This window comes from Loxodonta africana, unplaced genomic scaffold (assembly GCF_030014295.1).
Source record: "Loxodonta africana isolate mLoxAfr1 unplaced genomic scaffold, mLoxAfr1.hap2 scaffold_55, whole genome shotgun sequence".
Lineage (NCBI taxonomy): Eukaryota > Metazoa > Chordata > Mammalia > Proboscidea > Elephantidae > Loxodonta > Loxodonta africana.
Window position 1 is genome coordinate 1,342,576 of NW_026975272.1, and position 24,220 is coordinate 1,366,795.

Here is a 24,220-nt window from a genome sequence, read left to right on the forward strand (position 1 = left end):
CCGTTCTCAAGGGAAATGCTTTCAGGCTATCTCCATTTAGGGTGATGTTGGCTGTTGGCTTTGTATAGATGCCCTTTATTATGTTGAGGAATTTTCCTTCAATTCCTATTTTGGTGAGAGTTTTTATCATAAATGGGTGTTGGACTTTGTCAAATGCCTTTTCTGCATCAATTGATAAGATCCTGTGGTTTTTGTCTTTTGTTTTATTTATGTGGTGGATTACATTAATGGTTTTTCTAATATTAAACCAGACTTGCATAAAAAAAAAGACTTGCATACCTGGGATAAATCCCACTTGGTCGTGGTGAATTATTTTTTTGATATCTTGTTGAATTCTACTGGCTAGAATTTTGTTGAGAATCTTTGCATCTATGTTCATGAGGGATATAGGTCTGTAATTTTCTTTTTTTGTGATGTCTTTACCTGCTTTTGGTATCAGGGAGATGGTGGCTTCACAGAATGAGTTAGGTAGTATTCCGTCATTTTTATGCTTTGAAATACCTTTAATAGTAGCGGTGTTAATTCTTCTCTGAAAGATTGGTAGAACCCTGCAGTATAGCCATCCGGGCCAGGGCTTTTTTTTGTTGGGAGTCTTTTCATTACTGTTTCAATCTCTTTTTTTTGTTATGGGTCTATTTAGTTGTTCTACTTCTGATTGTGATAGTTTACGTAAGTAGTGTTTTTCCAGGAATTCACCCATTTCTTCTAGGTTTGCAAATTTTTTAGAGTACAATTTTTTGTAATAATCTGATATGATTCTTTTAATTTCAGTTGGATCTTTTGTGATGTGGCCCTTCTCGTTTCTTATTCGGGTTATTTGTTTCCTTTCCTGTATTTCTTTAGTCAGTCTGGCCAATGGTTTATCAATTTTGTTAATTTTTTCGAAGAACCAGCTTTTGGCTTTGGTAATTCTTTCAATTGTGTTTCTTTTCTCTAATTCATTTAGTTCAGCTCTAATTTTTATTATTTGTTTTCTTCTGGTGCCTGATGGATTCTTTTGTTGCTCACTTTCTATTTGTTCAAGTTGTAGGGACAGTTCTCTGATTTTGGCTCTTTCTTCTTTTTGTATGTGTGCATTTATCGATATAAATTGGCCTCTGAGCACTGCTTTTGCTGTATCCCAGAGGTTTTGATAGGAAGTATTTTCATTCTCGTTGCATTCTATGAATTTCCCTATTCCCTCCTTAATGTCTTCTATGACCCAGTCTTTTTTCAGGAGGGTATTGTTCAGTTTCCAAGTATTTGATTTCTTTTCCCTAATTTTTCTGTTATTGATTTCCTCTTTTATGGCCTTGTGGTCTGAGAAGATGCTTTGTAATATTTCGATGTTTTGGATTCTGCAAAGGTTTGTTTTATGACCTAATATGTGGTCTATTCTAGAGAATGTTCCATGTGCGCTAGAAAAAAAAGTATACTTTGCAGCAGTTGGGTGGAGAGTTCTGTATAAGTCAATGAGGTCAATTTGGTTGATTGTTGTAATTAGGTCTTCCGTGTCTCTATTGAGCTTCTTACTGGATGTCCTATCCTTCTCCGAAAGTGGTGTGTTGAAGTCTCCTACTATAATTGTGGAGGTGTCTATCTCACTTTTCAGTTCTGTTAAAATTTGATTTATGTATCTTGCAGCCCTGTCATTGGGTGCATAAATATTTAATACGGTTATATCTTCCTGATCAATTGTCCATTTTATCATTATATAGTGTCCTTCTTTATCCTTTGTGGTGGATTTAAGTTTAAAGTCTGTTTTTTCAGAAATTAATACTGTTACTCCTTTTTTGCTTATTGTTTGCTTGATATATTTTTTTCCATCCTTTGAGTTTTAGTTTGTTTGTGTCTTTAAGTCTAAGGTGTGTCTCTTGTAGGCAGCATATAGACGGATCCTGTTTCTTTATCCAGTCTGAGACTCTCTGTCTCTTTATTGGTGCATTTAGTCCATTTACATTCAGCGTAATTATAGATAAGTAAGTGTTTAGTGTTGACATTTTGATGCCTTTTTATGTGTGTTGTTGACAATTTCATTTTTCCACTTATTTTTTTGTGCTGAGACGTTTTGGTTTGTAAATTGTGTGTTTCTCATTTTCATAGTAGTTGAATTTATGTTTGCTGAGTCGTTACGTTTTTCTTGGTTTTTATTTTGAGTTATGGAGTTGTTATACCTCTTTGTCGTTACCTTAATATTTACCCCTATTTTTCTAAGTAAAAACCTAACTTGTATTGTCCTCTATCGCCTTGTATCCCTCTCCATATGGCGGTTCTATGCCACCTGTATTTAGTCCCTCTTTTTGATTATTGTGATCTTTTACATATTGACCTCAATGATTCCGTGTTTTGAGCATTTTTTTTATTTAATCTTAATTTGTTTTTGTGATTTCCCTATCTGAGTTGATATCAGGATGTTCTCTTCTGTGACCTTGTGTTGTGCTGGTATCTGATATTATTGGTTTTCTGACCAATTTCCTTTAGTATTTCTTGTAGCTTTGGTTTGGTTTTTGCAAATTCTCTAAGCTTCTGTTTATCTGTAAATATCTTAATTTCGCCTTCATATTTCAGAGAGAGTTTTGTTGGATATATGATCCTTGGCTGGCAGTTTTTCTCCTTCAGTGCTCTGTATATGTCATCCCATTGCCTTCTTGCCTGCATGGTTTTTGCCGAGTAGTCTGAACTTATTGATTCTCCCTTGTAGGAGACCTTTCTTTTATCCCTGACTGCTTTTAAAATTTTCTCTTGATCTTTGGTTTTGGCAAGTTTGATGATAATAAGTCTTGGTGTTTTTCTTTTTGGATCAATCTTAAATGGGGTTCAGTGAGCATCTTGGATAGTTATCCTTTCATCTTTCATGATGTCAGGGAAGTTTTCTGTCAGCAGATCTTCAACTTTTCTCTCTGTGTTTTCTGTCCTCTCTCCCTGTTCTGGGACTCCAATCACATGCAAGTTATCCTTCTTGATAGAGTCCCACATGATTCTTAGGGTTTCTTCATTTTTTTTTAATTCTTTTATCTGATTTTTTTCCTGCTATGTTGGTGTTAATTCCCTGGTCCTCCAGATTTCCCACTCTGCATTCTAATTGCTCGAGTCTGCTCCTCTGACTTCCTTTTGTGTTGTCTAATTCTGTAATTTTATTGTTAATCTTTTGGGTTTCTGAATGCTGTCTCTCTATGGATTCTTGCAACTTATTAATTTTTCCACTACGTTCTTGAATAATCTTTTTGAGTTCTTCAACTGTTTTATCAGTGTGTTCCTTGGCTTTTTCTTCAGTTTGTCTTATTTCATTTCTGAGGTCCTCCCTGATATCTTGAAGCATTCTGTAAATTAGTTTTTTATATTCTATATCTGATAATTCCAGGATTGTATCTTCATTTGGGAAAGATTTTGATTCTTTTGTTTGGGGGGTTGTAGAAGCAGTCATGGTCTGCTTCTTTATGTGGTTTGATATCAACTGCTGTCTCCGTGCCATCACTAAGATATTGTAGTGATTTATTCTATATTTGCTCACTGAGTCTTATCTTGTTTTGTATTCTTTCAATATACTTGGATGGGCTACTAGAGTGTGCTGTCTTGATTGTTGCAGCCCTTGACTTACTTATGACCTATTACCAGCTAGTTTGGGCTGTTGCCAGATATATATGCCTGAGTCTATTCACTATTCTTGAGTAGAATCTGATTTTGGGTCATCAAGTGTGTGCTGCACCCTAACACCTATCCACCTTGAGAAGTAGTGGTGATAATTGTGTGCACCAGATTCTATTAGCAGCTGGGGTTCACACTCCAGGGGGGCAGGATGCTGACAGGCTTCCCCCAAGTGTCAGTGAGGTAGGTGTGTCTCTATTCCTAAAGCACCTTGGTTGGAGGGCTCTGCAGCTTTACCTTAGGCCCCCAATGCAAGTACCTCTACAGATTGGTAGGTGTCACCCTCCTTAGACCCCTAAGGCAGGAGGCTAGGTGGTCAGGTGGGAGCTTCAGCCCTCAGTTCCCTGTTTTGGGTCAGTGAGGGCTCTGTTGAATATGCAGAGATATCAGGCCTGGGAAACTTGTTTTTTCCAGTAAATCCGCTAAAAAAAAAATGCAGTCAGATCCCTATCAGAAATGCCTTTGCATTGTAATAGCCACCTTGTTCCCTGTAGGATGAAAGCCGGAGATATGGATCACATGTGCTTGGCTGGAGCTGGTTCTGTGTTTTTAGTCCAATTAGGGAAGGATTTTTGGTCCCTGGGTTTTTTGTGGTTGCTTCTCTCAGGCCAGAAGAATGGGTTAGGAAAAGACCAAAAAAAAAAAAAAAAAAAAAAGGAAAAGAAAAGCCGTGGAGCAGTTCTCCCTCTGGCTCAGGAAATTCCAATGTTAATGAAGCCGCCTGGGAAGGGGAAGGGAGGTTTCAGAAAAACAGGAGAGGGTATCACCCCAGAATATAGACAAAGTTGCTTATCTTGCTTGGGATGACTATTTTATCTGTGATTCCTGAGGGGTGTGTCACCTATGTATGCTGGCTGGGTAGAGATTGCCCCTGAGGGTCTCGCCCACAGAAGCCGTGGTCAGTTCCTCCACTGCCAATCCAAAGCCCAGTGTCAAGGTTCCCCAGCTGGGATGCTGCACTCCCGGCTTCAAAACCAGTCGCTGCCTCCCGGGAACTTCTCCTCCCACCAGCCGCGTTGCAGCGCCGCCTGCGCGGACTGGCTGGGCCCCCTCCTGGTGTCAGTTCAGGGGTGTACGGCTGCGCCCAATGTTTGCACCTTCACAGGATATCCTGGTCAGCTCCCCTGCGCCCAGTCCAAAGCCCAGTGTCAAGGTTCCCCAGCTGGGACGCTGCACTCCCAGCTCCAATACCAGCTGCTGCCTCCCGGCGACTTCTCCCTCTGCCAGCCGCATCGCCGTGCCACCTATGTTGACTGGCTGGGCCCCCTCCCGAGGTCAGTTCTGGGGGGTAGTGCTGCAGCCCATGTTTGCACCATCACAGGATGTTGTGTTCAGCTCTCCTGTGCCCAATCCTAAGCCCGGCGCCAAGGTTACCTGACTGGGACGCTGGCTCCAGGCTCCGAAAACAGTCGCTGCTTCCCTGTAGTTGTTCGTTCTCGGTTTCTGTCACTCAGGTCAACTCTTTAAATTTGTGTTTGTTGTTCAGGTTTGTAGATTGTCATGTATGTGATCGATTCACTTGTTTTTCTGAGTCTTTGTTGCAAGAGGGATCTGATGTAGCTTCTACCTAGTCAGCCATCTTGGCCCCCTTCCTGGAGTTAGTTTTTGAGCATGGTGTGAGGTATGGGTCCTGTTTCAATTTTTTTGCAGATGGATATCCAGTTATGCCAGCACCATTTATTAAAAAGACTATCTTTTCCCCAGTTAACTGACACTGGGCCTTTGTCACATATCAGCTGCTCATATGTGGACGGATTTATATTTGGGTTCTCAATTCTGTTCCATTGGTCTATGTGTCTGTTGTTGTACCAGTACCAGGCTGTTTTAACTACTGTGGCTGTATAATATGTTCTCAAATTAGGTAGAATGAGGCCTCCCGCTTCATTCTTTTTCATCAATGCTTTTCTTATCTGGGGCTTCTTTCCCTTCCATATGAAGTTGGTGATTTGTTTCTCCATCATATTAAAAAAAGTGTCATTGGAATTTGGAACAGAAGTGCATTGTATATATAGATAGCTTTTGGTAGAATAGACATTTTTACTGTTAATCTTCCTATCCCTGAGCAAGGTATGTTTTCCCACTTATGCAGGTCCTTTTTAGTTTCTTGAAGTAGTACCTTGTAGTTTTCTTTGTGTAGGTCTTTTACGTCTTCGGTAAGCTTTATTCCTAAGTATTTTGTTTTCTTGTGGGCTACTGTGAATGGTATTGATTTGGTGATTTCCTCTTCGATGTTCTTTTTGTTGGTGTAGAGGAATCCAGCTGATTTTTGTATGTTTATCTTGTAACCTGAAACTCTGCTAAACTCTTCTCTTAGCTTCAGTATTTTTCTTGAGGATTCCTTAGGGTTTTCTGTGTATAAAATCACGTCATCTTCTAATAGAGATAATTTTACTTCTTCCTTGCCAGTCTGGATGCCCTTTATTTCTATGTCTAGCCTAATTGCTCTCACTAGGACCTCCAACACAATGTTGAATAAGAGTGGTGATAAAGGGCATCCTTGTCTGGTTCCCATTCTCAGGGGAAATGCTTTCAGGCTCTGTCCATTTAGGGTGATGTTGGCTGTTGGTTTTGTGTAAATGCCCTTTATTATGTTGAGGAATTTTCCTTCAATTCCTATTTTGCTGAGAGTTTTTCTCATGAATGGGTGTTGGACTTTGTCAAATGCCTTTTTTGCATGTATTGATAAGATCATGTGATTTTTGTCTTTTGTTTTATTTATATGGTGGATTACATTAATTATTTTTCTAATGTTGAACCAACCTTCAATACTTGGTATAAATCCCACTTGGTCACAACGGGTTATTTTTGTGATATGTTGTTCAATTCTATTGGCTAGAATTTTGTTGAGGATTTTTGCATCTATGGTCATAAAGGATATAGGTCTGTAATTTTCTTTTTTTGTGTGTGGTGTCTTTACCTGGTTTTGGTATCAGGGATATGCTGGCTTCATAGAATAAGTTAGGGAGTATTCCATCCTTTCCTATGCTTTGAAATACCTTTAGTAGTAGTGCTGTTAACTCTTCTCTGAAAGTTTGGTAGAACTCTGCAGCGAAGCCATCCGGGCCAGGGTTTTTTGTTGTTGTTGTTGGGTGTTCTTTTGCTTACCTTTTCCATCTCTTTTTTTTTTGTTGTTATGGGTCTACTTAATTGTTCTACTTCTGATCGTGCTGGTTTAGGTAGGTGGTGTGTTTCTAGGAATTCACCCATTTCTTCTAGGTTCTCAAATTTGTTAGAGTACAATTTTTCATAGTAATCTGATATGATTGTTTTAATTTCATTTGGGTCTGTTGTCATATGGCCCATCTCATTTCTTATTCGGGTTATTGGTTTCCTTTCCTGTATTTCTTTTGTCGGTCTGGCCAATAGTTTATCAATTTTTAAAAATTTTTTCAAAGAACCAGCTTTTGGCTTTGTTAATTCTTTCAATTGTTTTTCTGTTCTTTATTTCATTTAATTCTGCTCTAGTTTTTATTATTTTTTTTTCTTCTGGTGCCTGATGGATTCTTTTGTTGCTCCCTTTCTATTTGTTCCAGTTATAGGGACATTTCTCTCATTCTAGCTCTTTCTTCTTTACATATGTGTGCATTTATTGATATAAATTGACCTCTGATCTCTCCTTTCACTGTGTCCCAGAGGTTTTGATAGGAAGTGTTTTCATTCTCGTTGCATTCTATGAATTTCTTTATTCCCTCCTTAATGTCTTCTATAACCCAGTCTTTTTTGAGCAGAGTATTGTTCAGTTTCCAAGTATTTGATTTCTTTTCCCTGATTTTTCTGTGATTGATTTCTACTTTTATGGCCTTATGGCTTGAGAAGATGCTTTGTAATATTTTGATGTTATGGATTCTGCAAAGGTTTGTTTTATGAGCTAATATGTGATCTATTCTAGAGAATGTTCCATGTGCACTAGAAAAAAAGTATACTCTGCAGCTGTTGGGTGGAGTGTTCTGTATAAGTCTATGAGGTCAGGTTGGTTGATTGTAGCAATTAGATCTTCTGTGTCTCTATTGAGCTTCTTACTGGAAGTCCTTTCCTTCTCCGAAAGTGGTGTGTTGAATTCTCCTACTATAATTGTGGAGGTGTCTATCTCACTTTTCAATTCTGTTAAAGTTTGTATTATGTATCTTGTGGCCCTGTCATTGGGTGCATAAATATTTAATAAGGTTATATCTTCCTGGTCAATTGTCCCTTTAATCATTATGTAGTGTCCTTCTTTATCCTTTGTGGTGGATTTAACTTTAAAGTCTATTTCGTCTGAAATTAGTACTGCCACTCCTAATTTTTTTTGATCGTTGTTTGCTCGATATATTTTTTTCCATTCTTTGAGTTTTAGTTTGTGTCTCTAAGTCTAAGGTGTATCTCTTTTTGGCAGCATATAGACGGATCGTGTTTTTTTTATCCAGTCTGCAACTCTCTGTCTCTTTATTGGTGCATTTAGTCCATTTATATTCACTAGGTGGTTTGGGTGGAGCTTCAGCCCTCAGTTCCCTGCTGTGGATCAGTGAGGGCTCTGTTTAATAGGTAGAGAGGTATCAGACCTCCAGAACTTGTCTTTCCACTGCTCAGCTAAAACAATTACAGTCAGATCTCTATCAGAATTGCCTTTGCAGTATAATAGCCACCTTGTTCTCTGTAGGGATGAAAGCCAAAGACTGTGGATCTTTTATGCTTGGCTGGATCTCATTCTGTATTTTTATTCCAGTTTAGGGAAGTCGGGGAAGGATTTTCCCTCTGGGTTGTTAATTGCTTCTTCTCTCAGGCCAGGAGAATGGGTTGGGAAAAAAAAAAAAAACCTGCAGAGCACTTCACTTGCTGGCCCAGGAAATTCCAATTTTAATGAAGCCACCTGGGGCAGGGAGGGGAGGGATCAGATAGATAGGAGAGAGTAGCACAATATAGACAAAGTTACTTGTCTTGCTTGGCGATGACTGTTTTATCTGAGATTTCAGAGGGGCATGTAGCCTGTGTGCGTTGGCTGGGTCGAGATTGCCCCTGAGGGTCAAGCCTGCATCCTGTGCTTCCGCCTTCTCAGGAAGCCATGATCAGCTCTTCTGCTCCTAGTCCAAAGCCCAGCACCAAGGTTTTCTGGCTGGGACGCTGCACTCCAGGCTCCAAAACCAGTTGCTGTTTCCCCATGATTTCTCCTTCCCCTGTCAGCTGCGTCTTTGTGCAGCCTGCATGCACTGGCTGGGTTTCCGCCGAGGTTACTTCATGGGGCTAAGGCTGCGTCCAAGCTTGCACCATCTCAGGAAGCCATGATCAGCTCCTCTGTGTTTAGTCCAAAGCCTGGTGCCAAGGTTTTCTGACTGGGATGCTGGCTACAGGCTCCAAAAACAGTCACTGCTTCCCCGTGGTTGCTCATTCTCTTGTCAGCCACATCAGCATGCAGCCTGCTTGCTCTGGCTGAGTCTCTACCGAGGTTACTCCAGGGGGTTAGGGGTTAGGGCTGTGTCCCATGCTTGGCCCGTCTCAGGAAGCCGCAATCAGCCCCACACTCTGGCACAAGGGAGCTGCGAGGGCTCAAGGCTGTGGCGCGAGATGCCGGTTCCCGAAGCGGTGGCTTCTTCAAGGTGCGGCTTTTTGCTCCCCTGTCACACAGGTCAGCTCCTTAGTTCTGTGTTTGATGGTCAGGGTTCATAGATTGTCATGTATGTGCTGGATTCGCTTGTTTTTCCAAGTCTTTGTTGCAAGAGGGATATGAGGTAGTTCTACCTACTCAGCCATCTTGGCCCCGCCCCCTTTATGTTTTTAATGAGATCAAGTAGGATTGGTGTCAACTCTTATCTGAATTTCTGGTAGAATTCTCCAGTGTAGCCATCTAGTCATGGGCCTTTTTCTGTTGGCAGATTTTTGATGATATCGTCTGTCTCTTTTTTTGTCATGAGTGTGTTTAAATTTTCTACCTCTCTTTTTGTTAGTTTGGGTAGGTAGCATTTTCATAGGAATTTGTCCATTTCATCTATGTTTTCAAATTTGTTGTGGTAAAATTTTTCACAGTAATCACCTTCATAGTAATGACCTTCTTTATATCTGTTGGATCTGTTATAATGTCACTAATTTCATTTCTTCATTAGGTTATTTGCCTCTTCTGTTTTTTTTTTTTTTTGGTCAATCTAGCCAGTGGTTTGCCTATTTTACTGTGATGAGACTTTTTGTTTTCTTCCTTATTTATTCTCAATGTTTCCTTTTGGTTGCCACACGTATTACATTCTACAACTTACAATTACAATAATATTTAACATATGAATAACATTTAAAATATAACCTTAAACTAGTAAATCTATTCCTGGTATGCACTTCCCTCCCGCATTTACGTTGGTGTGTCTCCATTAACATCAATACACAAATTTTTTTTTATTAGTTTACTTTGTACTTACTTCTTACAAACTTGATGTGCTGTTTGAAGGATTTAATCATTGAATTTATTCCCTAAAAATATCATATACTTGGTCCTAATGATTGCATTTTTTGTTGCATTTTTTTGGAGAACTCTCTTTCTTATTTTTTTAATTTTCCCCCTAGATATAGAAACAAGTATTTATTTAATGCTCTTGACTTTCTATTTGGAGTATTCTCTTGAATAATAGATACGGAGCTGCTCTTGTTGTTTTTGTTAGGTGCTGTCCAGTTGGTTTTGACTCATAGCAACTCCATGTATAACAGAATGAAATACTGCTCAGCCCTGAACCATTCTTACCATTGTTGCTATGTTTGACCTCATTATTGAAGCCACTGTGTCAATACATCTTGTCGAGGATCTTCCTCTTTTTACTCACCCTCTGCTTTATCAAGCATGATGTTCTTCTCCAGGGACTGGTCCTTCCTGACAACACGTCCAAAGTAAATGGGATGAAGCCTCCCCATCTTTGCTTCTAATGAGCATCCTGGCTGTAGGTTTTCCAAGACAGATTTGTTCATTCTTTTGTCAGTCCATGGTATATTCAATATCCTTCACCAACACCACAATTCAAATGCATCAACTCTTCTTCAGTCTTCTCTGTTCATTGTGCAGAATTTGCATACCTATGAGGCGATTGAAAATACCATGCTTGAGTAGGGCACTCCTTAGTCTTCCAAGTGACGTGTTTGCTTTTTAACAGTTTAAGTAGGTCTTTTGCAGCAGATTTACCCAAAGCAATGTGTCTTTTGATTTCTTGATTGATGCTTCCATGGATATTGATTGTGGAATTGAAAAATGAAACTGAAATTGAAATGAAATTCTTGACGATTTCAATCTTTTCTTCGTTTATCATGATATTGCTTATTGGTCCAGTTGTGAGGATCTTTTTATCATTATTATTATTGTGTCTTAGATGATTTACAGAGCAGTTTCTCATTAAACAATTAATACACATATTGTTTTGCAACACTGGTCGCTGACAACATGTCAACACTCTCTGCTTCCTGAACACAGGTTCCCCACTGCCAGCTATCCTGTCTCCTATGTTCTTGTTCTTCTCCCTGGGCTGGTGTGCCCGTTTAGTCTCATTTTGTTTTATGGGCCTGTCTAATCTTTGGCTGAAGGCTGAACCTCAGGAGTGTCTTCAGTACTGAGTTAAAAGGCTGTCTGGGGGCCATATTCTTGGGTTTTTTCCAGTCTCTTTCAGACCAATAAGTCTGGTCTTTTTTTGTAAGTTAGAATTTTGTTCTACGTTTTTCTCCAGCTCTATTTAGGACCTTCTATTGTGATCCCTGTCAGAGCAGTCAGTGGTGGTAGCCAGGCATCATCTAGTTGTGCTGCACTCAGTCTGGTGAAGGATCTGGTAATTGTGGTCCATTAGTCCTTTGGAGTAATCTTTCCCCTGTGTCTTTGGTTTTCTTCATTCTCCCTTGCTCCAGACAGAGTGGGACCAGTGGAGTATCTTAGATGGCCCCTCACAAGCTTTTAGGGCTTCAGATGTTACTTAGCAAAGTAGGATGTAGAATATTTTCTTTATAAACTGTCTTATGCCATGTGAGTTAGATGTCCCCCAAGACTGTGGTTCCCAGCCCTCAGCCCAGTAATTCAGTCCCTCAGGGAGTTCAGATGTGTCTGTGAAACTTCTGTGACCTTGCCTTAGTCAAGTGGTGCTGACTTCCCCAATATTGTGTACAGTCTTACCCTTTACCAAGGTTATCACTTATCTATTGTCTATTTAGTATTTTTCCCTCCCCACCCAGCCCTCCTTTGTAACCATCAAAGTTTGTTTCTTTCTATGTGCAAACTTTTCTTGGTTTTTTACAATAGTGGTCTCATACAGTATTTTTCCTTTTGTGTTGACTTATTTCTCTCAGCATAATGCCTTCTAGACTTATCCCTGTTGAAAGATGTATCATGAATCTTTTTCTTTATGTTATGGTATAATCCATATTGAAGGCTGTAGTCTTTGATCTCAGTCACTGAGTGTTTCAGGCTCTCTTCACTTTTAGCAAGCAAGTTTGTGTCATCAGCATATCATGAGCTTCCTCCAATCAGATGCTCTGTTCTTCTACATATAGCCCAGTTTCTCAGATTATTTCCTTGCCACACAGATTGTGTAAATATGGTGGAAGAATACAACCCTGACACCTTCCTTTCCTGATTTTAAACCTCCGAGTATCACTTTGTCCTGTTCAAATAATTGCCTCTTGGTCTATGTACAGGTTCTCCATGAATACAAAGTGTTCTGGAATTCCCATTCTCCTCAATTTTACCCATAATTTGTTATTATCCACACAATAAAATGCCTTTGCATAGTCAGTAAAACAAAGGTAAATATCTTTCTGGTATTCTGCTTTCAGTCAAACTCTATCTGACAATAGCAGTGATACCCTTTGTTCCAAGTCCTCATCCAAATCCGGCTCAATTTCTGGCAGTTCCCTGTCCATGAACCCATGCAACTATTTTTGAATTATGTTCAGCAAAACTTTACTTACGTGTGATATTAATGATATTGTTCTATAATTTCCACATTTAATTGGGTCACCTTTCTTTGGAATGTGTGCAAATATGAATATCTTCCACTTGGTTGACCAATTATCTATCTTCCAAATTTCTTGGCACAAATGAATTAGTGCTTCTATAGTTGCAACTTTTTGTTGAAACCTCTAAATTGGTATCCTGTCAATTCCTTCAGCTTTGTTTTTTGCCAGTGTATTTAGTGTAGCTTAGACATTTTCCTTCATTGGTTCTTGAGCATATGCTACCTCCCGAAATGGTTGAATGTTGGCCAGTTATTTTGGCACGGTGATTCTGTGTATTTCTTCAGTTTTCTTTTGATGCTTCTTGTGTAGTTCAGTATTTTGCCCACAGACTTTTTCGTTATTGCAACTAGAGCCTTTATTTTTTTCTTCAGTTCCTTCATCTTGAGAAATGTCAAGCATGTTGTTCCCTTTTGTTTCTCCTTCATACATCTGTCAATTTGTCCTACTGCATTAGCTTGTATGTTGCTGTGATGCTGCTAAATATGTCATCAGTATTTCAAATACCAGCAGGATTACCCGTGGTTGACAGGTTTCAGTGGAGTATTCCAGAGTTTGAGGGGACATCTAGGTCAATTGGCATAACAAAGTTTATTAAGAAAATGTTCTACATCCCACTTTGGGAGTGGCATCTGGGGTCTTAAAAGCTAGCAAGTGGCCATCTAAGATGCATTAATTAGTCCCAACCCACCTGGAACAAAGAAGAATGAAGAACACTAAAGTCACAAGAAAAATATGAGTCCAAGAGACAGAAAGGGCCACATAAACCAGAGACTCCATCAGCCTGAGACTGGAAGAACAAGATGGTGCCTGGCTACCACCAATTACCTCCCTGACAGGGAACGTATCAGAGAGTCCCTGATGGAGCAGGAGAAATTGAAGTGCAGAACTCAAATTCAGATTCTAGTAAAAAGACCAGACTTAATGGTCTGACTGAGCCTGGAGGGATCCCAGAGGACTTGGCTCCTGTACTCACTGTTAGCCTAAAACTAAAACCATTCCTGAAGTCAACTCTTCACGCATAGATTAGATTGGACTATAAGACGTAAAATGCTACTGGTGAAGAGAGTACTTCTTAGCTCAGGTAGATACATGAGGCTAAGTGGGCAGCTCCTGTCACAAGGCAAGATGAGGAGACAGAGGGATAAGAGAGCTGGTTGAATGGACACAGGAAATACAGGGTGAAGAGGAGGAACGTGCACTCACATTACAGGGAGAGCAACTAGGGTCACATAACTATGTGCTTATAAGTTTTGGTATGAGAAACTGATGTGATCTGTAAACTTTCTTTAAAACACAATTAAAAAAAAAAAAAGAATTCCTGGTTGGCAATTGTTTCCTTTCAGTATTTTCTGTATGTCTGTCTCTCCATTGTCTTCAGGCTTCTAGAGTTGCTGGGGAGAAATCTGCAATAATTGTCATGAAAGCACCTTGGTATGTTATTTTATGCTTTTCTCTTTCTGCTTTCAGAATTATCTCCTTGTACTTGGTTTTCAAGAATTTTATTAAGATATGGTGTGGAGTTGCTCTTTTTTTGGTCTCATTTAGTTGGGGTTTGTGTAGCTTTCTGTATGTAGAGGCTTGGTTCTCTCTTCAGATCTGGAAAATTCTCTCAAATTATATCTCAGAAAATCATTTCCATGTATTGTTGTCATGGTGCTCTGGGATTCGAATAATTCTAATTTTAGGTTTCTTAACTGAATCTCATATTTCCTTTAGTGTTCACTTTTCTTTGCTCTTTTCTCTTGAGACTTGATAAGTTCAGTTAATTTGTCTTCTAATTCATTTATTCTATCTTCCATATGTTCAACTCTATTGTTGAGTGTTTCTCTTGCTTTTCGTGATTCATTTGTTTTATTCTTCAGTTCCAGTAGTTTTCTTTTTTGATGTTTTCGGTTTCCACATTGAGTCTTTCACTTTGTTGTTCCATTTGTTTCCCTGTCTCTGCTAATTTGTTTTTTTTGTGTGCTTTTTGCTTTCTTTAAACATATTTTTCACCATAGTCTGATAATTATTAATTCTTTGTGTTAGTCTGGCCTCCACAGTAGAATTTCCCTTTTCTTCTTGTTTTGCTTTTGACTGGTCTTTCTTCTTTTATGATTTTGTATGTTTTACTATTTTTTTGTCGAACTTGCACCATTTGGTTATCTTTGTTATTTTATGTTAAATCTTTTATTTTTGTTTCATGGGAAAACTTTTTGGTTGCACTCGCTGGTGTCCCAGGGCCAAGTGCACGTCTCCCAAACAGAAGACTAGAACCCTCACCACCAGCTGCTCCTTGGGACAAAGGTGTAGTAGCCTGCCTCTACAAAGACTTACAGCACTGGAAACGACATAGTGGAGCTCCACTCAGCCTCAAAATATTGCTATGAGTCAGAAGTGAGCTTGGTATTGTCTTCTGAAATCTGCTAGACAGCACTCTTATCCTTAGGCTTTTTTTCATTGCTGACCCAGTAATTCTGAATGCTTGAACTCTGGAATTCAATAATCATGTGTGGAAGGGAGGGAGTTGTTTAGCTGCCCTCAGATGCTGATGTAAGTGGTGGAGTTTGAGTTTCTTTGGCAAAGATGGGCTCTCTGTATATTTCCCCCATGGGTGGACCTGCCCACAGTGGAACAATTTTCTTTCTGTTTTGCCCTGTCAGTCTGAAGAATGCCTCTAGCCCTACTGCCCTTGCTGTTCCTCTGGTCATAGGTAGTTCCTGCCCATGTTGGGGCTCATTGAGATTCAACAGCACTTTCTCACTTCACCATGGTCTCTCTTTGCCTCTTTCCAATTGCTTCTCCTGAGAACTCCCAAAGGCATTTTATGCACCTTTTAAAAAATTAGGCTATTGCTTCCTCATATGAGTCCCTTTTCTGTGATTCCTGTTAGGGCTGTTTCCCAGCTCTATCCCAAAATGACTCCAAAGAGTGAGCATTTCAGATGTTAGCGTGTAGCTTCTCCCAGCTTCTGTGCTCTCCCTGCACCTCCTCTTCCCCATGTATAGACTTATCCCAAATCTTCTATACCTCAGATGCTGTCTCGAGTTCTTGATCCAGCTCCAGAAACATTGCTTTGGCTTGGAATAATTATATCGTTAGATTGTAGTTTTGTTTGCTTATGACTGTGGGTGTGTTTAATTAATGAATTTATTTTTACTGTGTCTGGATAGTACACTTGACAAAGCAATAAGTTGGCAGCACTTTGTTGCTAGTCAAAGTTATTTTGAAATTATTTTGAAAATAATTGTTTTGGAATGAATTAAATCCCAAAACGTTGGTATTGGGCTTGTAATAAACCTGTATCATGAAGGCTAGTTTATTTTATGAGACACAATGCCTTGTCTCTTTTTTTTTTCAGCCTTAAGAAAACCACTTAATTCTGTTTCATCTGAGGATGCTTGTAATGAATCTGTTTAAACTGTCACTTTCAGAATCAATAAATTTTATGACGGTGTGTTTTTTTCTCTCTCAGTTCAATGTGAGCAATGCTGTCAACTCATCTTAGAAAAGGTCTTTCTGATTTGTTAACTTGACTTTAAAGTTATTCTGTTGTATGTCACTAGTGATTTCCAAACATGTGGAGGAAGCATTCAGTCTCTGTTGGGAGACACAGGTGGATGTGTTGTGTGATAAAGGGAAATAATTCTTATCTGAAGGTTTTGTCATGGATTCTGCAGATCTTATGATTGAGCACCTTTGCACTTGGAACAAATGAAAATGTTGAGAAAGAGTGAGGAAAAGGATCATTATACCACTGTATAAACAAGAAGCAACATCATGATAAATGGAGAAAAGATTGAAGTTGTCAAGGATTTCATTTTACTTGAATCAACAATAAACACCCATGGAAACAGCAGTCAAGAAATCAAATGACAAATTGCATTGGACGATCTTCTGCAAAAACATCTTATAAACCAAATCAAAAACCCAAATCCATTGCTGTCGAGTCAATTCTGACTCATCGTGACCCGGCAGGACAGAGTAGAACTGGCCCATAGAGTTTCCAAGTAGCGCCTGGTGGATTTGAACTGCTGACCCTTTGGTTGGCAGCCATAGCACTTAACCACTCCACCACCAGGATTTCGGACATCTTATAAAGTGTCTATTATTAAAATAGTGTTGTCTTTTGACAAAGAGATGTTCAAGAGCCATATGGCGATCTTTCCTTAGCCATATGACGAAAAGATGAATTGGATCACTTTCTTACTCCACACATCAAAACAGGTTACGAAAATAAGGTTTAAAATTTAGATTACGTGAATATACAGAAACTTCATAACAAAAACAAGAGAGAATAAATTAAAAAAAATGAGAAATCACCAACTCTATCACAGAGTTGAATAGAAAATGAAAATTAGTCCTATAGAAAAATGGACATAAGATATGATTAAAGAGTCCACATTAAAGAAAAACAAATAGTTCTAAAAGGTATCAAGAGTTGTTCAACTGGACTCATAATAATAGAAGCACAAATGAAAACTACACTTAGACATCATTTCTCACCTATTAGAATAGCACATAGCATTCAGTCAATTTATATTTAATAATTATGTCTCCTATTGATACACATATCTTGATTGTCGAGCAGCTAAAGCAAAAGGAAGAATTGATGAAGTAAATGAACTGAACAGTAGATTTCAAAGGGCCTCTTGAGACGACAAAATAAAGTATTATAATAACATGTGCAAAGAGCTGGAGATGGAAAACCAAAAGGGAAGAACATGATCAGCATTTCCCAAGCTGAAAGAACTGAAGAAAAAATTCAATCCTCAAGTTGCAATAGTGAATATTTTCCATGGGGAAAATATTAAATGATGCAGGAAGTATCAAAAGAAGATGGAAGGAATACACAGAGTCATTATACCAAAAAGAATTAGTCAATATTCAACCATTTCAAGAGGTGGCATATGATCGATCAGGAATCGATGCTACTGAAGGAAGAAGTCCAAGCTGCTCTGATGGCACTGGCAAAAAACAAGGCTCCAGGAATTGATGGAATATCAATTAAGATGTTTCAACAAAGAGATGCAGCACTGGAGATGCTCACTCGTCTATGCCAAGAAATATGGAAGACAGCTTCCTGGCCAACTGATTGGAAGAGATCCATATTTATGACTATTCCCAAGAAAGGTGATCCAACTGAAGGTGGAAATTATAGAACAATATCATTAATATCACATGCAAGCAAAATTCTGCTGAAGATCATTCCAAAATGGCTGCAGCAGTACATCAACAGGGAACTGCCAGAAATTCAGGCCAATTTCAGAAGAGGACATGGAACCAGGGATATCATTGCTGATGTCAGATGGATCCTGGCTGAAAGCAGAGAATACCAGAAGAATGTTTACCTGTGTTTTATTGATTATGCAAAGGCATTTGACTGTGTGGATCTTAACAAACTATGGATAACACTGGGAAGAATGGGAATTCCAGAACACTTAATTGTGCTCATGAGGAACCTTTACATAGTTCAAGAGGCAGTTGTCTGGATAGAACAAGGGGATATTGATTGGTTTAAAGTCAGGAAAGGTGTGCATCAGGGTTGTATTCTTTCACCATACCTATTTAATCTGTATGCTGAACAAATAATATGAGAAGCTGGACAATATGAAGATGAACGGGGCATCAGGATTGGAGGAAGACTCATTAACAACCTGCGTTATGCAGATGACACAAACTTGTTTGCTGAAAGTGAAGAGGACTTGAAGCACTTACTCATGAAGATCAAAGACCACAGACTTCAGTATGGATTACACCTCAACATAAAGAAAACAAAAATCCTCACAAGTGGACCAATGAGCAACATCAGGATAAATGGAGAAAAGAATGAAGTTGTCAAGGATTTCATTTTACTTGGATCCACAATCAACAACCATGGAAGCAGCAGTTAGAAATCAAAAGACGCATTGCATTGGGCAAATCTGCTGCAAAGGACCTCTTTGAAATATTGAAGAGCGAAGATGTCACCCTGAAAACTAAGGTGTGTCTGACCCAAGCCATGGTATTTTCAATCACATCATATGCATGTGAAAGCTGGACAATGAATAAGGAAGACTGCAGAAAAGTTTACGCCTTTGAATTGTGGTGTTGACGAAGAATATTGAGTATACCAAGGACTGCCAAAAAGAATGAACAAATCTGTCTTAGAAGAAGTACAACCAGAATGCTCCTTAGAAGCAAGGATGGCGAGACTGCGTCTTACATACTTTGGACATTTTGTCAGGAGGAATCAGTCCCTGGAGAAGGACATCATGCTTGGCAGAGTACAGGGTCAGTGGAAAAGAGGAAGAGCCTCAACAAGGTGGATTGACACAGTGGCTGCAACAATGAGCTCAAGCATAACAACAATTGTAAGGATGGCACAGGACCAGGCAGTGTTTCGTTCTGCTGTGCATAGATTCGCTGAGTCAGAACTGACTCAACGGCACATAACAACAAAATAACAACATTGATACACATAACTGATAACTGTGGGAGAGTATGGGAATGTTCAGGAGACTGGGGAAGATGACTTTGAAATATATATTGTTGCTTATAAAATGTCCCTAATGATACTATAATATTCCTCCTGGTTTTCTAGTACAGCTGAGAAAGGTAGTTAATTTTAATTGTTTATTTTTTGTCCTCTAGAGAATGAGGCAAGAGATAGTCTCTAGGGTTCATGACTCAAGGTTGTGAGTACAGATGTAATACGGCATACACTTCACTCCCATCCAAGTTTCCCAGATGCAGGAGAAGCCTTCCCTTTGCCATTAGCAGGTTTGTTTTAAAATTCTAAAGTCATAGTGTTATTAACTTCAGTGTCGTGTATCCAGGAAACAACTAATGGGTAATATGTAACCTTTAGATGTAGAGAGTTCATGAGGAATATAGAGCCATAGCAAAAGGTGCATATCTGATCATACAAGGAACAGAATGTGCACCCTTTATGCACAGCTGTGCGTAGAGGACTTGACCCCTCAATAATAGTGCCCTGGATGACAGATACCTGAGGTGGGGGAATAGATGTGCCCTGACAGTTTTGGGAATGTGTGTTTTCTTACTTTTGTAAATTTTTGGAGCAGTCGTCAAGGTACAATAGACAGGCATTTAAGCAGAACGGAATAATCAGTGATTAGACAGAATCTTTCATAAAAAATGATATTTATCTAGCAATTTATCAATCAACTTATCTATCAGTCATCTATCTACCTATCAATCTTTCAAGCTTTAATTAAGATTATAAAGCATGTCATGAAGAACAGGTGTCTACTGAGACCAAAAAAACAATGAAATGGGAGGAAATTATATGGAAGAAGATTTTAGCTCTCCTATCTTTATTTCCTGGACTAAATGAGAAGATATATTTATTATTAATTTAGCATCCATATTTAGGAGAAAAAAGGGCAATGACGTTAAAGACATGAGTTTGATCAAAATTAAGGTTCAAATGTCTTAGATAAATAAAATATGGTGTTAAAAATGTTATGATTAAAATTACTGTATGTGTGATGCTTTGGCTTTTGAGCACTCAGATTTATACAGGAACATGATAGGATCATTGAGGATCTCAGTCCAGCACAAAACCTGATACCTTTATTTCTTGGCCATTTGATAATGATTTGTTAGGTTTCAGAATAAGAGATAAACTTATAAGAAATCATAGACAGAAAAAATTTCCAAGTATGTTGGGATGTGAGAGGTGCTGGCTACCAATTCTAGAAATACAATGATTCCTTTACATCACTGTTTTTACATGAAATGACTTAAACATGCACTACTACTCCATGTTTTTATCTTCTACAGACATAATATAGGGACAGAATGAGTATTCTAGGTGTGTTGAAGGAAGAGAATTAAGCTGGAGATACTTTGGGAATGGGAATTTCTCAGTCAAAGTGTCTTTATTCCTGGTGTATAAACATCTCTAAATCCCATTCTCCTGTGTATCATCTGGATGCTGCCCTCAAGTATATCGTTGTGGCACATAACAATGTCAGTGGAATACTTCCCATATTTAGAGTCCCTAGTTTGCTCACAAATTAAAGGGAGTGATCATTGATAAAGGAAATATATTAGTAGGTAGATCTCTAAAATGGACCAGTGTTTGGGTGGGGAAATGCATACATGGTTGGGGGTCATAGGCTGGTCTTTATCTGCAGGTCACTGGGAAAGTCAAGGCTTCTTCTGGTTTGTATTATGCCATCTCTAGAGTAAGGATGTGGACCAGAATATTTTTATTTTTTCATCTGTTCTAATTTCTTTCTATTCCTGAAGCAATGAGAAAGAATAGGAACTTAAAAAAAAAATACCCTACTGGACAGAATAGAAGTGCCCCTTTGGGTTTCCAAGGCTGTAAATCTTTCCAGAACAGAGTTCCACCGCTTTCTTCTTGCAGAGCAGCTGGTTGGTTCAAACCCCTGAAACTTTGGATAGCAGTGGAGCACTTTTAATCACTGAGCTGCCCAGGGTCCTGACTGGAATTTAGGATTTCCTAATCGGAAAAAACATTAAAAAAAAAAAAAAAAAAAACCAGCTTGGAATCATGATGGCCCCATATGTGTAAGAGTAGAACTATCCTCCAAAACGTTTTCAATGGCTGACTTTTCTGAAGTAGTTCACTAGCCCTTTATTCAAAGGCTCCACTGGGTGGACTGGAACCTCCAAACTTTTGGATAGGCAGCCAAGGGCATTAACCATTGGCACCACTTAGGCTGATGAAACAAATTAATTAAGATTTATTCTGGTATCAGGTTTACTGTGTCAGAAAGAAAAAACTAAGGCTAACATACTGTGCAGCATTAATAATAAAAACACAAATGGGAAGTGTTAAGGCTGTCCATTCTTTATGTCCATAGTGTGTACATGTACTGTGTTAGTTGGTAAAATAATTTAGACAATTCTGATTTTTGTTATTGACTGTGGAGCGGACATAATTTGTCACTGCATCAGGTGGGGCTTGTCTTTTATGAGCTTATAATATTCAAGGAGAACTGAAAGTGTTAAGTGAGGATTTGATTTAAAATTACCATATAATCCCAGGAGGCTTGGTGGCATAGTGGTTAAGAGATTAACTGCTAACCATAAGGCTGGCAGTATGAATCCAGCTGCTCCTTGGAAACCCTATGGGGCACTTCAATCTGTCCTATAGAGTCACTACGTGTCAAAATTGTCTTGATGGCAATGAATTTTTATGCAATCCCTAAATCTCATCTTATATATTCATAAATACAAAAAACTAGACTCAAGACCTTAAATAAATAAAATTCGGTTCAGTAGTTTTTCTTAAGAAAATTTAAAAAAATAGCATGTTTTAAAATTTTGGTTTAGCATTTATTAGTTAATAAACACATAGATTCTGAAAGAGACATCTTTTCCAGTCTTAGCAAAGGATAGTTGACTAAGCTTCCTGTATTGTTCCTATGTTTGTTTGTTTATTTATTTATTTATTTATTTCCAGGACTGACTTTTAGATTTCAATGAACTGAAGCCATGTTAGTGCCAGAGAGAAATAGAAGCACAGCCACGTTCACCCTTTTAGGCTTCTCAGATTGCCCAGAACTGCAGCTTCCCCTTTTCCTGGTTTTTCTGGCCATCTACAGTGTCACTGTTGTAGGGAATCTTGGGATGATTGTAATCATCAAAATTAACCCCAAACTTCACATCCCCATGTACTTTTTCCTCAGCCACCTCTCATTTGTGGATTTCTGCTCTTCCTCGATCATTGCTGCCAAAATGCTGGGGAACCTAGTTGCAGAAGACAGAAGCATTTCATTTTTAGGATGTGTAGTACAATTCTTTTTGTTTTGTACCTTTGTGGTGACTGAAATCTTTTTATTAGCTGTAATGGCCTATGACCGTTTAGTGGCCATTTGCAACTCTCTGCTGTACACAGTTGCCATGTCCCAGAGACTCTGTGTTATGCTGGTGTCAGGATCATATACTTGGGGAGTAGGGTGTTCCTTGATGCTCACATGCTTTGCTTTGAAATTATCTTTTCATGGTTCCAACACAATCAGTCACTTCCTCTGCGAGTTCTCCTCGCTTCTCTCCCTTTCCTGCTCTGATACTTCTCTCAGCCTGTTGTTGCTTTTCATCTTTGCTACTTTTAATATGGTGAGTACATTACTCATCATTCTCACTTCTTATGTGTTTATTGTTGTCACCATTTTGAAAATGAGTTCAGCCAGTGGGCGTTGTAAGGCATTCTCTACCTGTGCCTCTCATCTGACTGCCATCACCATCTTCCATGGCACCATCCTCTTCCTCTACTGTGTGCCCAACTCCAAAAACTCCAGGCACACCATCAAAGTTGCCTCTGTGTTTTACACAGTGGTGATCCCCATGTTAAATCCCTTGATCTACAGTCTGAGGAATAAGGATGTCAAGAATACAGTCAGCAAGTTAATGGACACTAGAGTCTTTTCTCATTGAGCATATTATTTTAGTAGAATTTGTCCCTAACCTTTAAATAAAGTGTGTCCAAAAAGGCCATTTTAGAAGATACATTTAAGATTAATACTTAATTTTGCACAATGGCAAGTACGTGGATATTGTTTCAAAGAGACTAAATTTGGCTTTGTCTCTTCATTGCAGGAAAAGTTCAGCATCTCTCTCATCTTTAGTTTTAAACCTATGCAAATTGTAAGAACATTAACTGGTTCATAATCTGATAGTGAGGAACAAAAGATAATATAGATATGTGGGGCACCTTGCATAATCTGAATAAACATTAATTTCATCCCACTTTCTCATTAAGTACTTGAAATATAGTAGTTTCTCAGTAAACACACATTTTTTGATGACATATCTACAAATGGCAGTAAAGGTAAGACATAGGCTTTGTCCTCAAGGAATGCATAATTTGGTGGTAATGCTGGCGCAATAAAGAACGGGGCTGTTGTAAAAGGCAGGCTAGAAGAAATATCTTAAAAGTTTTGAGCAAGGAATAGTTCAAATGCACTTAGAGACATTAGAAATAATCTTCATAAAAGAGGTATTATTTGAAGTTGGCCTGGAGAATGGGCAGGATTTTAGGAGACACATTTCAGTGAAGAAGGCATCTTATTCAGGAGAGAATGGAATAAACAATCTCGAGGAAATAAGAATGTAACATTGAGTCAGTCAATTATTATCGAGTGAATACTGTGTAATGTATGTGTGTGCTTGCACCCGTGTGTTCGTGTGTAGTATGTTATATTCAGGTTATTTTGGCATGACTGCAAAGTTGAATAAATATTGTCTATACCCTGACCGTGTTTTCAAAAGAGCTCCGGCGTGACAGAATGATAAGTTTGATAGGCTGCACCACAGGCTTAGAAATGGATCTCAGAAAACCATTATATGCAAAAAGTAGCGACATCAAGTGCCTGCCCTATTTGTTTGTCAGTTTGCCCACCCAGCCATTGCAAATGTTATGTATAATTTATTTATCTATTTTTTGAACATGGGCGTAATTACTGAATCCTGCTCAACAGAACTCTCAATTTGACCAATTTGCCAACGCAGCCTACGTTTGTGAATTATTTTGGCTAACAAAGGTGGCAAAAAAGACATTGAAGCAAATTCCAAACCTTTGAGAGATTTCAGGATTTTACACAGACTATTGAAAAAAAAAAAGAAAGAAACCTGGGAAGCTGCCATATGAACAAACACAGATTAGACTATTGAGTAAAGAGGGAAAAATAACCCA

The 24,220-nt window shown here is 38.7% G+C and overlaps 1 protein-coding gene across 1 annotated transcript; it reads left to right on the plus strand.

Annotated features, from left to right (window-relative positions):
- Positions 1–21,411: 21,411 nt before the first annotated feature.
- On the plus strand, positions 21,412–23,896 carry LOC135229821 (olfactory receptor 5D18-like). Its single transcript, XM_064279099.1, has one exon. The coding sequence runs from the start codon at positions 22,021–22,023 to the stop codon at positions 22,960–22,962; it is 942 nt and encodes a 313-aa protein (XP_064135169.1). The 5' UTR covers positions 21,412–22,020; the 3' UTR covers positions 22,963–23,896.
- Positions 23,897–24,220: the final 324 nt, after the last annotated feature.